The following is a 12,318-nucleotide window of genomic DNA, read 5'->3' as shown; positions in this document are numbered from 1 at the left end:
ACAAACTGCTGCTAAGCATTTCACTGTAAACAACATGCACTTTCAGTTGGTAGGCCATATGATAGCTGGCACTGTTCTGCCTATAAATAAAAATGGAAAAAAAAATAATCTGTGCAATTAAAGGCAAGGGACTGAACAGAGTGCTTGTGAGTGCTTTGTTCTCATTTGGCTGGCTGGAGTAATTTCCCTTTGATTAATTGTTCTTTCCTCTTTTCTAGGGTACTCCTAGGCTTAGCAGAAGAACATCTCCTGGTCCCACCCACAGAGCCACGTTTGAGTAGTAGTGCATGAATATCTGTAAAAACTTTTATGCCATCTTTAAGCTGCTAAATGTTACTGTTTTACTGAGACAGATACTGAATGTAATTGTCTTGTGCCTGAACTCACCAGCAAAGTGAAAGCAGAGATCTAATGCTAAAGACAGAAAATGCTGAACTTGAAGCAAGCATATAGTCAAGTAGTGCTCAGCTGAGAACCTTAGCCAGAACTCTTCTTCTGCTCACCTACTCGTCTTTCTGTACACTGGCATAAATCCTGTTTTTCTTTGCTGTATATTATCCTTTCCTACATTATGTGCAGCCTAAAACTTCTAAAGCTATTTATACAGGGGTGTCCTGATGGCTTGTTTTTCATCATTCTATAACATACTTGTATTTACTGTGCCTAGACTTCATCACAGTAACCTTTTCATGAATTTCATTCCAACATGATTTTGATGTTTTTAATTACTTTAAAATTCAGAAGTTGCAGTTGCTTATATAGTCACCTCCGTGGATCTTGAGCTGGTGGGTCAGTGGGTTGGTATTGGGGATCGAGCCTCTTGTCAGGTCTGAAGTTCACTAAATAAGTTGTTGCTAATTGGGGATAATGTATAACTTTTTATATGAAAGATACTAGTATCTATAAAATTAACTCGCACAGTATTTTCAACATTTTATATTCCTTAATAATTAAAAACTACATGAAGAATTACATGTCCTGTTACCATATTTTTATTAATTCTGTCAGTCTATAAGGTCCATACATGTTTATTGGAGAGTAAAATTAGAGGTACCATCTGTATATTCCCCTTGAGTGGAACTGAGTGTAGTTCTCGGTGCGTATTTATGGAATGCTATTACCTTGTCACATTCACTTTACTCATGTGTATTGAAATGTTTGAAGTGCCTTAGACTCTTGCCATATTTTCAGAATTAAATTTCATTATGCTGTTTTACTCCTCTCCCATTTTACGTGTGATTTGTCATCATCCAGAAATGTTGCAAATTACAACTGCAGCAGCAAAACAGGGTAGATAGTTAAGTTGAGGCAGGGAGGACTGGATAGCTCAGCCTTTGGGGGCTGGTGATGTGAAAGGCATCAGTGCCCAAACTAGCTTTTTGCTGCTGACTACCAGAGTAGAAAGCTTTGCCCAATATGGTCTGCCTTTGCTGGGCTTGCAGATGCTGTGAGGGTTTGGCAGCTTGGTGAAGGGATGCTTTTTAGATGGCATTAGACCAAGACCTAAGCTAGTTCTGTATTCTTGTCAGTTCAGACCTATGTGACAAGACAGAGAAACACACCTCAGTGCATTCCTTCAAGAGACGTAACACTTCTATTCTGTGTCCTTCCTCCTTCCCTCCCATAGTCCTCATCAAACAGCTTTTCCTACATAGTCCCTTTGAAATAGGGACCCACTGAAGCCATCCTCATCACACTTGGTCACTTGGACTGCATGAAGTTTCTGTGAGCTCTGCCAGAGCTGGTTTGGTCCAGCTCTCCAGGTGCTTTGTGATACCAGTGCCAGGCTCGTACCCCAGTGCTTGGGAGCGTTCCCCGGGCAAAGGGCAGGTGAAGTCTGTCTGCTGGGGGGGACATGTCTTAACACAGCAGTCCCAAACAAGCCCACACACACCTTGTTGTCAGTCAGTTTTTACTGTTGCACCCCTCTGGCCAACCTCTCACTTTTCACTTAGTATCTAATACTGTGGAGATGCTCTCTCACCTGGGGCCTACTTGCTAGTTAAAGAGGTTTTTCACCAACCCACCAAGTTACTATGAGAATAAGGTCTTCCCTCTGGCATCAGACTTGACAGCAAACAGCAGCAGCAGCTGTAACAAATTGAACTGAAAAAATGCTCCTCACTTTGCCAGCCACACAGAGGCTCTCAGTCAGAGATGGTGAGTGCAGGCTGCCTCGTGTGGCAGGGAGCTGAGCTGTGCCCCACGTGCATCCAACCAGTGACCTGAGACTTGGTCACACACAGTACATGATACCAGCACAGGCTTCCCAATAAATTCCTCATTCACCAAAGAGCAGGGTGGTTTCTCATTCAGCAGAATTAGCACAAGTTGGATCTGCCTGCCTTGGGCATGGCAAGCATGGCTTTTTTTTGATTTTCAGATCTGTTGATGTGCCACCTCTTGCCACAGGTTGAATAACTGTCTGGAAAGCAAAGTCAAAATAGTCTGTTCTTGCCTTTATGAGCTTAAAACACACAGGGTGCTAGAGTTAAACAAATCAAGCTGATGAAGTGGAGAAAAAGGATGACTGCTTTCATCTTTCTCCAAAACTTGTTCTAATTTTACAGAAAATCTAGTTCACTTATTTACACATGCTTGCCTGTATCTAATGGCTTAAATTCTTACCTAGTGGAGAGACATAATAATTGCCAGGACAGAATCTGGACCAGGGACAGGTTGCTACTTTCAGTTCTACCAAGAATATAATTTTTACTTAGAACTGGTTTGACCAAAACCAGTCTAATTGTGCTTTCTTAAGGAAGTTCATAATCATACATTTAACTCTGATTTGTATCTCATGATTGCAGATTTAAGGACTCTGCAAGGAGCAAGGAGTCAGACTTGATCCTTATGGGTCCTTTCCAAGTTGAGTTATTCTATGATTCCATGACAGCAGTTTTGAAGCCTGTAGATTATGCTTCGAAGTCTGGCTTTGTCAAAGAGTATGCTAAGTCGTCTGGTAACGTGTACTTCAGTACAGCCACTGTATTGCTGTAAGAGATACCTTGAATAGTATCCCTGAATAGAACATGTCCAATAGATCTTTGCCCCCAATATAGTTTTTGAAACAATGATCTTTGTGGCTGCACTACTACCTTGCTACTGTGCTTCATTTGCACACGTGTATAGTTGTACATACTGTAGCCTGAGGCTAAAAGAAATCATTTGAAACTCCTGTGAATTTAGCTTTTCAGAGCAGAGTGCCATGATTCTTACTTTCTGGGTTGGCACAGGTCCCTGTCTGTCCCTCTACAAATCAACAGGAGTTCTGGGTGTGCAACTATCATACAAGAGTTGAAAAAAACTGGTCCAGTTTAGGTGATTAATGACACAGGGAGAGTCACCAAATGTGTTTTAATACATTTTTTTTAACCTGGAAAAAAGCACAGGAGGAGGAATGCAGAAAAAAATATTCCTTCCCTCCCCCTCTCCCCCCCCCCCCCCCCCCCCCGTAGATAATTAGTATAGCAAAAACCAACACGTTAGAGGTTAAAAGTTTCTAAGTGATTGCATTGGTTTCTAATGGCCTTGAGTGGCAGAAGTCTGGGGAGGAATCTGACCATTCCAACAACGTGCAAGAGTCGGGTTATGCAGCTCAGAGTTCCTGGATTTATTTAGATGCCATATTTCTTCTAAGTGAAAGGGTTGACCAAAAACTGGCCTTCTAGAGCTTTAGAAAATGTTAGATGAAGCTGTGGACTCTGCATTTCTGTGTGATGTTCAGTTTCTTCCTGAAAGCTTGTTATTTTTGGTTAAAATGTCTTCTAAAGCAATGTGCACCCAGTTTCAGCTGTCTGGTAAAGCAGGCCATTGTGGTATGCCATGTCAGGAAGACTGTCAAAAGCAACCAAAACTTTGGATGTGTTGGTGGATATAGGTGAAAAGTACAGAATAAACTGACTATCTTACCAAAGTCAGTGAATGTCATTTCTGGCCTAAAATCCTATCAGGAGACTTAGTGGATTGAGTAGTTAAAAATTAAAAAGAAAAGAAAAAAAAAAAGAAGAAGAAGAAGAACAAATAATTACTTCCCTTAGCATTTTTTTCTGTTAGATGGCCCTCTTGTTTCCAAGAGGTTGACACCTGAAACAGTTCACACTGTGGAAGTCAGGCCCCTCCCCAGGAAATAGTTGAGACGTTCCCAAAAAACATTTGTATCCGCTGATGCCCTCTGCAGCCAAGTTTAATTCCACCTGCTAATACTAGATAGCATTTATCACAGGTGCTGGGATTAAGGTGTTTACCATGCATACTAGCTCTGAACTCGGGTCCCCCTACACACTCTCCCTGGTACTTGTTTTTCAGTTCAGATCAAATGATGATTGACCCTCAGTACATCCATGCATGATGTTGTCACCACCTTTGAACTCCGACTGTTGGTGAATATATAAAGCTCTGGCAGTTTTTCAAGATTGTAAAACATGTCACTGTCTTTTTCCAGTCATACTGCCATAAATTAAGCGAAGCTGCCACTTACAATCACCCTAAGAAATAAAACGCAAGGGTTACTGGTACAGAATTTTAAAATGGTGGAGATCAGCCAACACAATATTGATCTAAATGCAATGACTGAAGAAGGCAGTTTGGCAAGACGTTTTTTTCAGAGGTTTTGTATTCTTGATACAGCTGGAAGAACTCAAGTTATTCTAGAAATAGCTTTTATGTCTGTTTCTCCTCATGGCTCATACTTTTGGCTGAGAAGTCTGGCTGCTCTTGAGTCCAGTTCAGCCATGGTGTGAATAATGCAAGCCTTGGCATCCATCCCTGACACACAGGACTGGCTCTGTTTGCTGGGATGGAAGCAGCCGAAAGGCTACAGACATCCTCCTGCCTTTGAAAGGCAGCAACAGAGCTGGCCAAAACAGCACTCACCCTCTTACTGCAGCTGTGAGCAGCCCTCTTCAGTGGGGTCTTTGTCTGCATGAGGGTCTAAACTTCATCCCTTCCTGCCCTTGTGCCTGCATCCAGGTCCATTGACAAAAAGCGTAACTCCTAGCATTTCTTCACTAAAAAAAAGATGCTTTCAGATGTTCAGTTCACATGCGGCTGCTTGGGCCTGCCTCTGAGAGCCTGAGGTGTGACAAGGGACAGAGGTAGGAGGTCAAGGAGCAATGTTGGAAGACATGCAAAGAGTTTGTTTCATTAAACACTCTCAGAAATGACCACAATGAGATTAGAGGAAAGGGGTCCCCAGATTCAGGTTTGTCTCACATTTCAGTTGGGAGCTGTTAAAAGTATTAGCCTTCACTACTCCCAGCCTAACATAACACCTAGGGAAGTCAAATAAAAAATTCTGCCTGTTTCACATCACTTTGGCCACTGTATCTCTGTGCATGCATACAGTGAACAGAAGTGCCTAGTTAGAGCTGAGCTACCTGGTTGCTGTCTTTTTTCATCATTTGCTCCACTTTCTGTTTGATTGTAAGACATCATTCGGCGTATCAGTACTTCATCTCTTCTCAACAAGTACCACTGGACAGCAAAGTGCTGTGAAGAAGCTGCACAATTCCCTGCTATCTGCAAGGGTATTTGGGAACCTCTGTGTAAGATACTATGCAGGAAATACTATAACAATTTTATTTTTGCAAAGATGATTGTAACAACTTATTAAAGTTGTTTATAAAACAGCACATCTTTTTTCCTGCCAGGTCTTTAGACAATGGGAACAAAACATATGAGTAAATCATGCTGGAAGTAGTACTGCCTTACAGTTGTATACATATGGTGGGCTGACCATGGCTGGATGCCAGGTGCCCACCAAAGCCACTCTGTCACTCCCCTGCTCAGCTGGATAGAGAGAAAATAAAACAAAAGGCTTGTGGGTTGAGACAAAGACAGGGAGAAATCACTCACCAATTACCACCACAAGCAAAACAGACCCGAGTTGAGGAAATTAGTTTAATTCATTACCAATCAAAATCAGAGTAGGATAATGAGAAAATAAAAACTAAATCTTAAAACACCTTCTTCCAGGGTTCAGCTTTACTCCCAAATTCTCTGCCTCTTCTCTGCCAGTGGCACAGGGGGACAGGGAATGAGGGCTGTGGTCAGTCCCTCACACGCTGTCTCTGCTGCTCCTTTCCCCTCAGGGGGAGGCTCCTCACGCTCTTCCCCTGCTGCAGCAAGAACAGACTGCTCCAGCACAGGTCCCCCATGGGATCACAAGTCTTGCCAGCAAACCTGATCCAGCGTGGGCTTCTCTCTCCGTGGGGTCATGGGGTCCTGCCAGGAGCCTGCTCCAGCATGGGCTTCCCATAGAATCACACTCTCCTTTGGGCTCCAGCATGGGGTCTCCCATGGGCTGCAGGTGGTTACCTGTTCCACCCTGGATATCCATGGGCTGCAGGTGGATATCTGCTCCACCATGGACCTCCATGGGCTGCAGGGCACAACCTGCCTCACCAGGGGCTTCACCACGGGCCGCAGGGGAATCTCTGCTCTGGCGCCTAGAGCCCCTCCTCCCCCTCCTTCTTCACTGACCTTGGGGTCTGCAGAGCTGTTGCTCTCACATAGTCTCACTCCTCTCTCCAGCTGCAGTTGCTGTTGCCCAGGAACTATTTTTCCCCTCTTAAATACATTATCCCAGAGGCACTACCAATGCTGCCGATGGGTTTGGCCTTGACCAGTGGTGGGTCCATCTTGGAGACGGCTGGCACTGTCTCTGTCAGACACGGGGAGATCTTCTAGCAGCTTCTCACAGAAGCCACCCCTGTAGCCCCACTGCTACTAAAGCCTCGCCACGCAAACCCAATACAACATACACTGGTCAATGTATCAGACAGTTCTATTATAGGTGATTAACAAATTCAGTGCCTCAAAACCCTTGTTGTGTTCTGTTTCCTTATTGATATGCCCCTTCAGCTTTTCCTTTTAAAAGAAAAAGATAAGCATGTTTCCACACACCCACCCCATGCATGATCCCTGAAGAGATCTCAGGAATTAGAAGATCATGCGGGAAAACAGGATCCTTCAGGCGCTTGGTATCCATTGTGAGCACTTCAACTGGGGCCTTAAAGGGAGTGGCAGAGGGTATGGGCCACAAGCTTGATGAATGGTTTTTTCCCCCCTCTATCATTTTTCCTGCCTGTGCTTTGTTTCGTCACCCTGTGACACTAGTCGAGTGGTAGTCTTCCCCCTTGGCCACTTCTCACTAGGAACCACGTCTCTGGGTTTTCTGTTTGGTGAGCCAACACAGCCAGCACCAGCAAAGATAAATTGCCTTTAAAATAATTCTTGCTAGACAAAACTGCCCTTCAAGAACCTCTGCAGTAGAGACCTGTAAATAAGGACATCATTATATTCTTCAGCAGAGTATTATAAAATACATTCAGCCATGAATAGCAGATGTCAGTCTCCACATTCTCTGAACACCACTACAGCCATTTGCAGGATTATTACTTAGATTACATAAGGGGTAACATTTTTTCAAAGCACTGCACGTGCTTTTGTGTGATCTGTAAGTGCTGATCTGAATGGAAGTAGCAAAGTGATATTTCTAGGAGGCATGCTGATAATTTTTTTCTTCATCTTTTCACTTAATGGCTTTAGCCTGTTGCAGAAACAGCCCTTGCTGTGTTGTCCTTAAAAGCTTTGTCTAGCCACAGAGCTGAAAGGGCAGGTCATGCTCCCCCATTAATACTGGCCTTCCCCACTCAGCCACATTAACTTCACTGAGATGAAGGTATGCCATTTTATTTCCATGCCATGGCAAAGAGGCAGAAGATGCTTCTCTGCTTCTTGGCCATGGAATCACACCTTTCTTAAAAGTGTAAAAAGCCACCTGTTATCTCTGGCAGTCATTCTGTGGTGCCCCTGCACTGCTCTTGGGTATTTTCTGGGGCCAGAAGAGCAACTTTTCTCCAGCCCCATGGGTGAGTGAGACTTAGAGCCAGCCAGTTAACAACCCCTTGGTATTGGGGAGGTATGAGCAGGGAGATGTGAGCAGGCAGGTGGCTGGCCCAGGAATGGCTTCCCCTCCACTGTGCACTCATTCTTGCAAATTTATCATGAGAATTTTCCAGCCCAACCACATATATCTGCTCAAAGCTTTATTGTGGTAGTTTAATCTGCATCACCAGCCTAGCAGGAGGAACAAGATGCATGTTGATGCCTTCTGCAGTGGGTGCTGATTTGGGAGAATTCTGAGCTGAACCACTGCACAAAGAGATTGAGAGAGATTAGAAACACTATGATAATAAAATGAGATTTGGTTTAGGAAAATCAGACTGAAAAAACTGATCACAAATAGTATACATGTGGGAGTGACAGAAAGTTAGAAATTTGTAATGCTGAAAGACAACTTGCCAGAGAGTTAATTAAACAAAAGCTGGCAGCGCAATGAGAGGAAAAATGGACCAGAATTGGCAGTATGATGAGAGCAAAAAATGGTCCTGCATTTTTTTGTCCACTTCAGATGGAATAGAAGTAGAGCAAGATGTAATGCAGCTTGACACTGTTTACAGTCAGTGTGTCCCCAGGCAGACAGCTCCAAAGGCTGTCACTATTAACCCAACAAACAACCGCTGTTAACAAGCTGGAAGTTGAAAACAAGAAGTTTAAAAGGATACAAATCTGTAAATAAGGAATTTAAAACATCCCACAGTATGTGACTGCTGAAATAGTAATCCACACAAATGATTTGCAGAGGGGCAGTAAAGCAAAGAGGTACAGCTGGAGGCGAGAAAGTTCTGCAGGTTAGTTCTGCAAAGAATGGGGTCTAGTTCTTGGGAAGCCTGGGTGAGTTTTTAAATGAATATGAGTTTGTCACCATCTTTATCTGTTCTGTCATAAGATAATTGCCCATTCTGGCCTTCATACAACTCGTGTTTGGTCAGAATTCATTCAAGAATTGGAGACAAAGGAAACATGCGTAGATATATCAAAATGGGTAAGTATGAGTGTAAGTTTCTGAAAACATGCTACAGGTAAGACTGCAAATTCCTCCTTTAAGCCGCACGGACAAAACCACCCCGCGCCTTCCCACCGAGCCCCGCCGGCCAGCCCAGCTGCGCCCCCGCGGAACGCCGCCCCCGCCGCCGCCCGGCGGCTGCCGCGGAGAGGGAGCCCTCTGCAGGCGGGACAAACCCCGCGCTGCTGCCAGCTGCAGCGGCAACAACCGGCCTCTGACAGAGCAGGCAGCCACTGGGTTTTGTTGGCTTTGGGTTGTCGGGTTTTTTAGTGTTCTGGTATTGTTTCATTCATGTCTTCTTCCACTTTCAATAACCCCCTTTCAGAGAATCATTTAGGTTGCAAAAGACCTTTAGGATCACTAAGTGCAGCCATTAGAAGTCCAACTCAATTATTTTTCTGTCCTTCCCTTTCTCTTACCCATGAATGATAGAAGTGTTTTATGTTCTACTCACTCACTAATGCTTTTAAAAATATAATTCACAAAGGTAACTGCAAATCATTATCCAAAAAATAGTCAGGCATGCTTTGCCAAATCAATTTGTAGCAGCGTATTTGGTAAGGTGGCTTTAAATGCGCTTCTAGGCTTTCTAGAATTACAGCCTTTGAATGCCTCAAAGCCCAAGTGTGGGCAGAGACCAAAGTTTGGCCCCACTTATTCTGTTTATTCCTTCTGTAGTTTCATGTTTGCTGTCTTAAGCTTAACTTACAGGACTGGGGCTCCAGAAAGTCTTAGGCCACAATACATAAAATATAAAACATTTATCTGGAAAGATGCAGTGTAAGTGAGGGAAACCAGAACCTAGCAGTACTGAACTCTGAAATGTTATGTTGCTATATATTTGAAAGTCAGCTGGATCATTAACTTATGTCCTGTGGACATTCCTCCAACTGCTGCCATGTCAGGGCCTGCATTTATGAGCCAACATGTGCAAGTCTTGGGTTTCAGATAAATATTTTCTCTATCTAACTTAACATTGAATTCTTATCCCACTGCTTTCTACCCAAGCCTTGTGCTTACAAGGAGGCCCAGCAGAATTCTCCTGACATCTGGGGTCAGGAGATGGACAAATGTTGTGGCCTGTACTCTAGCATTGCATTTAAAAGAAGTGATGAATGTTGCAAAGCGAATGCTAACAGAAACGTAAGCTCCATAGATAAAGGAACCTCACCGCGTAACCCTGTGCTAAACCACAAAACCTGTACAGATCTTGATACCAAGTCAGCATGGAAGAAGTTCAGCAGCCTGACATGACCTTCCAGGAGATCTCTAGCAGTGACATTTTTTGGCTCGTGAGGAACTGGCCTACCCAATAGCAAGGGGTACTAAGTTGACTACCCAGTCTCTGAGATCTACTTCTGCCACAGGAATTAAAGTTTCCCTTAAATTACAGAATGATTTTCTTGAGGATGCTAACAAAATCACCTGCTGTGCAACCTGGTGCAGGTGACATGTTTCTGGTGTCCAGGTGTGCCTTTTCCATCTGTTTCCATGTTTCCATGCCTGTTCCAACACACAAACACATCACCCACCCCACCCCTGACCAGCAGCCAGATCAAAAGGGACACTTTCCCCTAACTTACAGCAGCTGAGGATCAAGGCTGAAACTCTCTCCCAACTGCAAAAAAGGTTTGTGTGTTATTCTCTTCAAGCCTGCAAGAAAAGGTTCTTCAAAGGCAGGTACAAACATGGAAAACAGGCTGTCCTACCTACCATGGGCATGCCCAGGGACTCCTGTGCCCTGCTGCTGGCATGCATTTTTACTGAGGGGTGTGAAAAGGAGTTGGGCTGGACACGCTTCTCCAACACAGAAATACATGAGCAGAGGAACTAGCTATCTAGGAGACTTTCACCTGAAATGTGACAGAGACTGCCAGAAAGTACCTAAATTAGCTGATTGCCTTCCACAGGCAGCAAACCTGATCCTTTTCTGCAGCTGAGCAGAGCTGAGCGTGTCAATCTCAACGTTAAACAAAAACACAGCACAAGAATATATAAGCTGCCTTCCTGAACTGCCATGTGTCTTCTTGAGATGCTAGTGGAACAAAAATGGAGAGGAGGCTGCATGTGGAAATTTAGCCTTGGCTTTAAATAAAGCTTTGGGGAAAGCATGAGTCCAGAGTTCCAAGGAAAATGTGCAACTCTTCTGTCCCTGCCTGCTATATTTCTCTTCAGCATTGCCATTTGCAAACTAGTGAGTCCCTCATCACAATGAGGTTGTCTTTCCCACTACTTTGATTACATCAAAATGCAACTGAATGTGTGAAAGTCACTCCCTCCTGTCCCCTGCCAGAAGGAGGATTGTATTAACCAGCATTTCGAGGCCAGGGCACTCCTGAACTCCAGTGCTGGAACTGTCTCCCTCTACCACCATCACCTTCGCTGGTTCACTTACAAACTATCAATGGGATCTTGTATGACTTGGTCTGGGACATCCGTTATTTTGACCGTCTTTCATGAGTGGTCAAGTGGTCCCCCTTAGAATTTAACAGTGATGATAGCAATTATTTTAGAGACCTTCTCTGAACAGGACAAAAAGGTAAGTGCAAGATATTCCTTGTAACAACACAGGCAGACTCCATAACAGCTCCTATTTTAACAAAAGGGATGTCATGACGTGACCAGGTGAGGAGTTGGTGGGATTTTTTAATGTGTGTGTTTGTGTGTAATTTTCATTTTCTTCTTAATGTTTGCTTTGAAAAGATGATAGGCGAGCTATCACTGGAGCATAGAAGAATAAATAGCTACTGGAAGTTGGTTAAAGGCATGTGTTCTCCATCCAGTGGACCAGAACATGACCAGGCTGATGGGCTATTGAATAAAGTGAGCATCCAGGCAGGTATTTAATATATGCATCATTCAGGCAATAGAACACAGTGAGTCCTGCCAAGAGGCATTATGGGCTGTTGTGTTAATACTCCGGCAATTTTAGAGGTGTGCCCTTTTTACCTCCAGGTGCCTAAGGAACAATCTTACAAGGTTTCATTATTGTGAATATACAGAAGCTGCCTTCCAGTAGTGAAAAGGCAATCTCCATTCCTTAGTTCCTTAAAAACCGATATAAGAAAATTATCACTTAAACAGCCATGCAGCAAGGCCACTTGCTCTCAACTGTACTGTGTGTTATCAGTTACAGTTTCAAACTCTGATGGCATTAAAAAAGATTTTACTCTGGCAATATTTGCCAGAATACGCATAAACTTAGTTGGGATGGCTAAGCTGGGCTGGGCTCAGAACACTTCTATTCTGGAATCTGCAAGAGACACTGCATAGGGTTGACAGAAAATTAAGATGGCTGACTAATTAGTTTCCATACAATGTTCCCATCTCCTGACAAGGTATTTCCATGTCTAGACAAAGTCAGCCTAATTAAAATTACTAGCCTGACAGTTGAAATCGTTTGTAAC

General features: G+C 43.7%; 1 protein-coding gene across 2 annotated transcripts in view; it reads left to right on the top strand.

Moving 5' to 3' along the window:
* KANK1 (KN motif and ankyrin repeat domains 1) overlaps positions 1 to 1,216 on the top strand; it is a 105,406-nt gene extending 104,190 nt beyond the window's left edge. For both annotated transcript variants that reach the window (XM_027796646.2, XM_027796647.2), the window contains one exon: positions 219 to 1,216. In XM_027796646.2, coding sequence (XP_027652447.2) covers positions 219 to 281 — 63 coding nt within the window. In that variant the 3' untranslated portion in view covers positions 282 to 1,216. The remainder of the gene's footprint in view (positions 1 to 218) is intronic.
* Positions 1,217 to 12,318: the final 11,102 nt, after the last annotated feature.

This window comes from Falco peregrinus, chromosome Z (genome assembly GCF_023634155.1).
Source record: "Falco peregrinus isolate bFalPer1 chromosome Z, bFalPer1.pri, whole genome shotgun sequence".
Classification (NCBI taxonomy): domain Eukaryota; kingdom Metazoa; phylum Chordata; class Aves; order Falconiformes; family Falconidae; genus Falco; species Falco peregrinus.
This window is presented reverse-complemented; position numbering and strand designations above follow the sequence as displayed.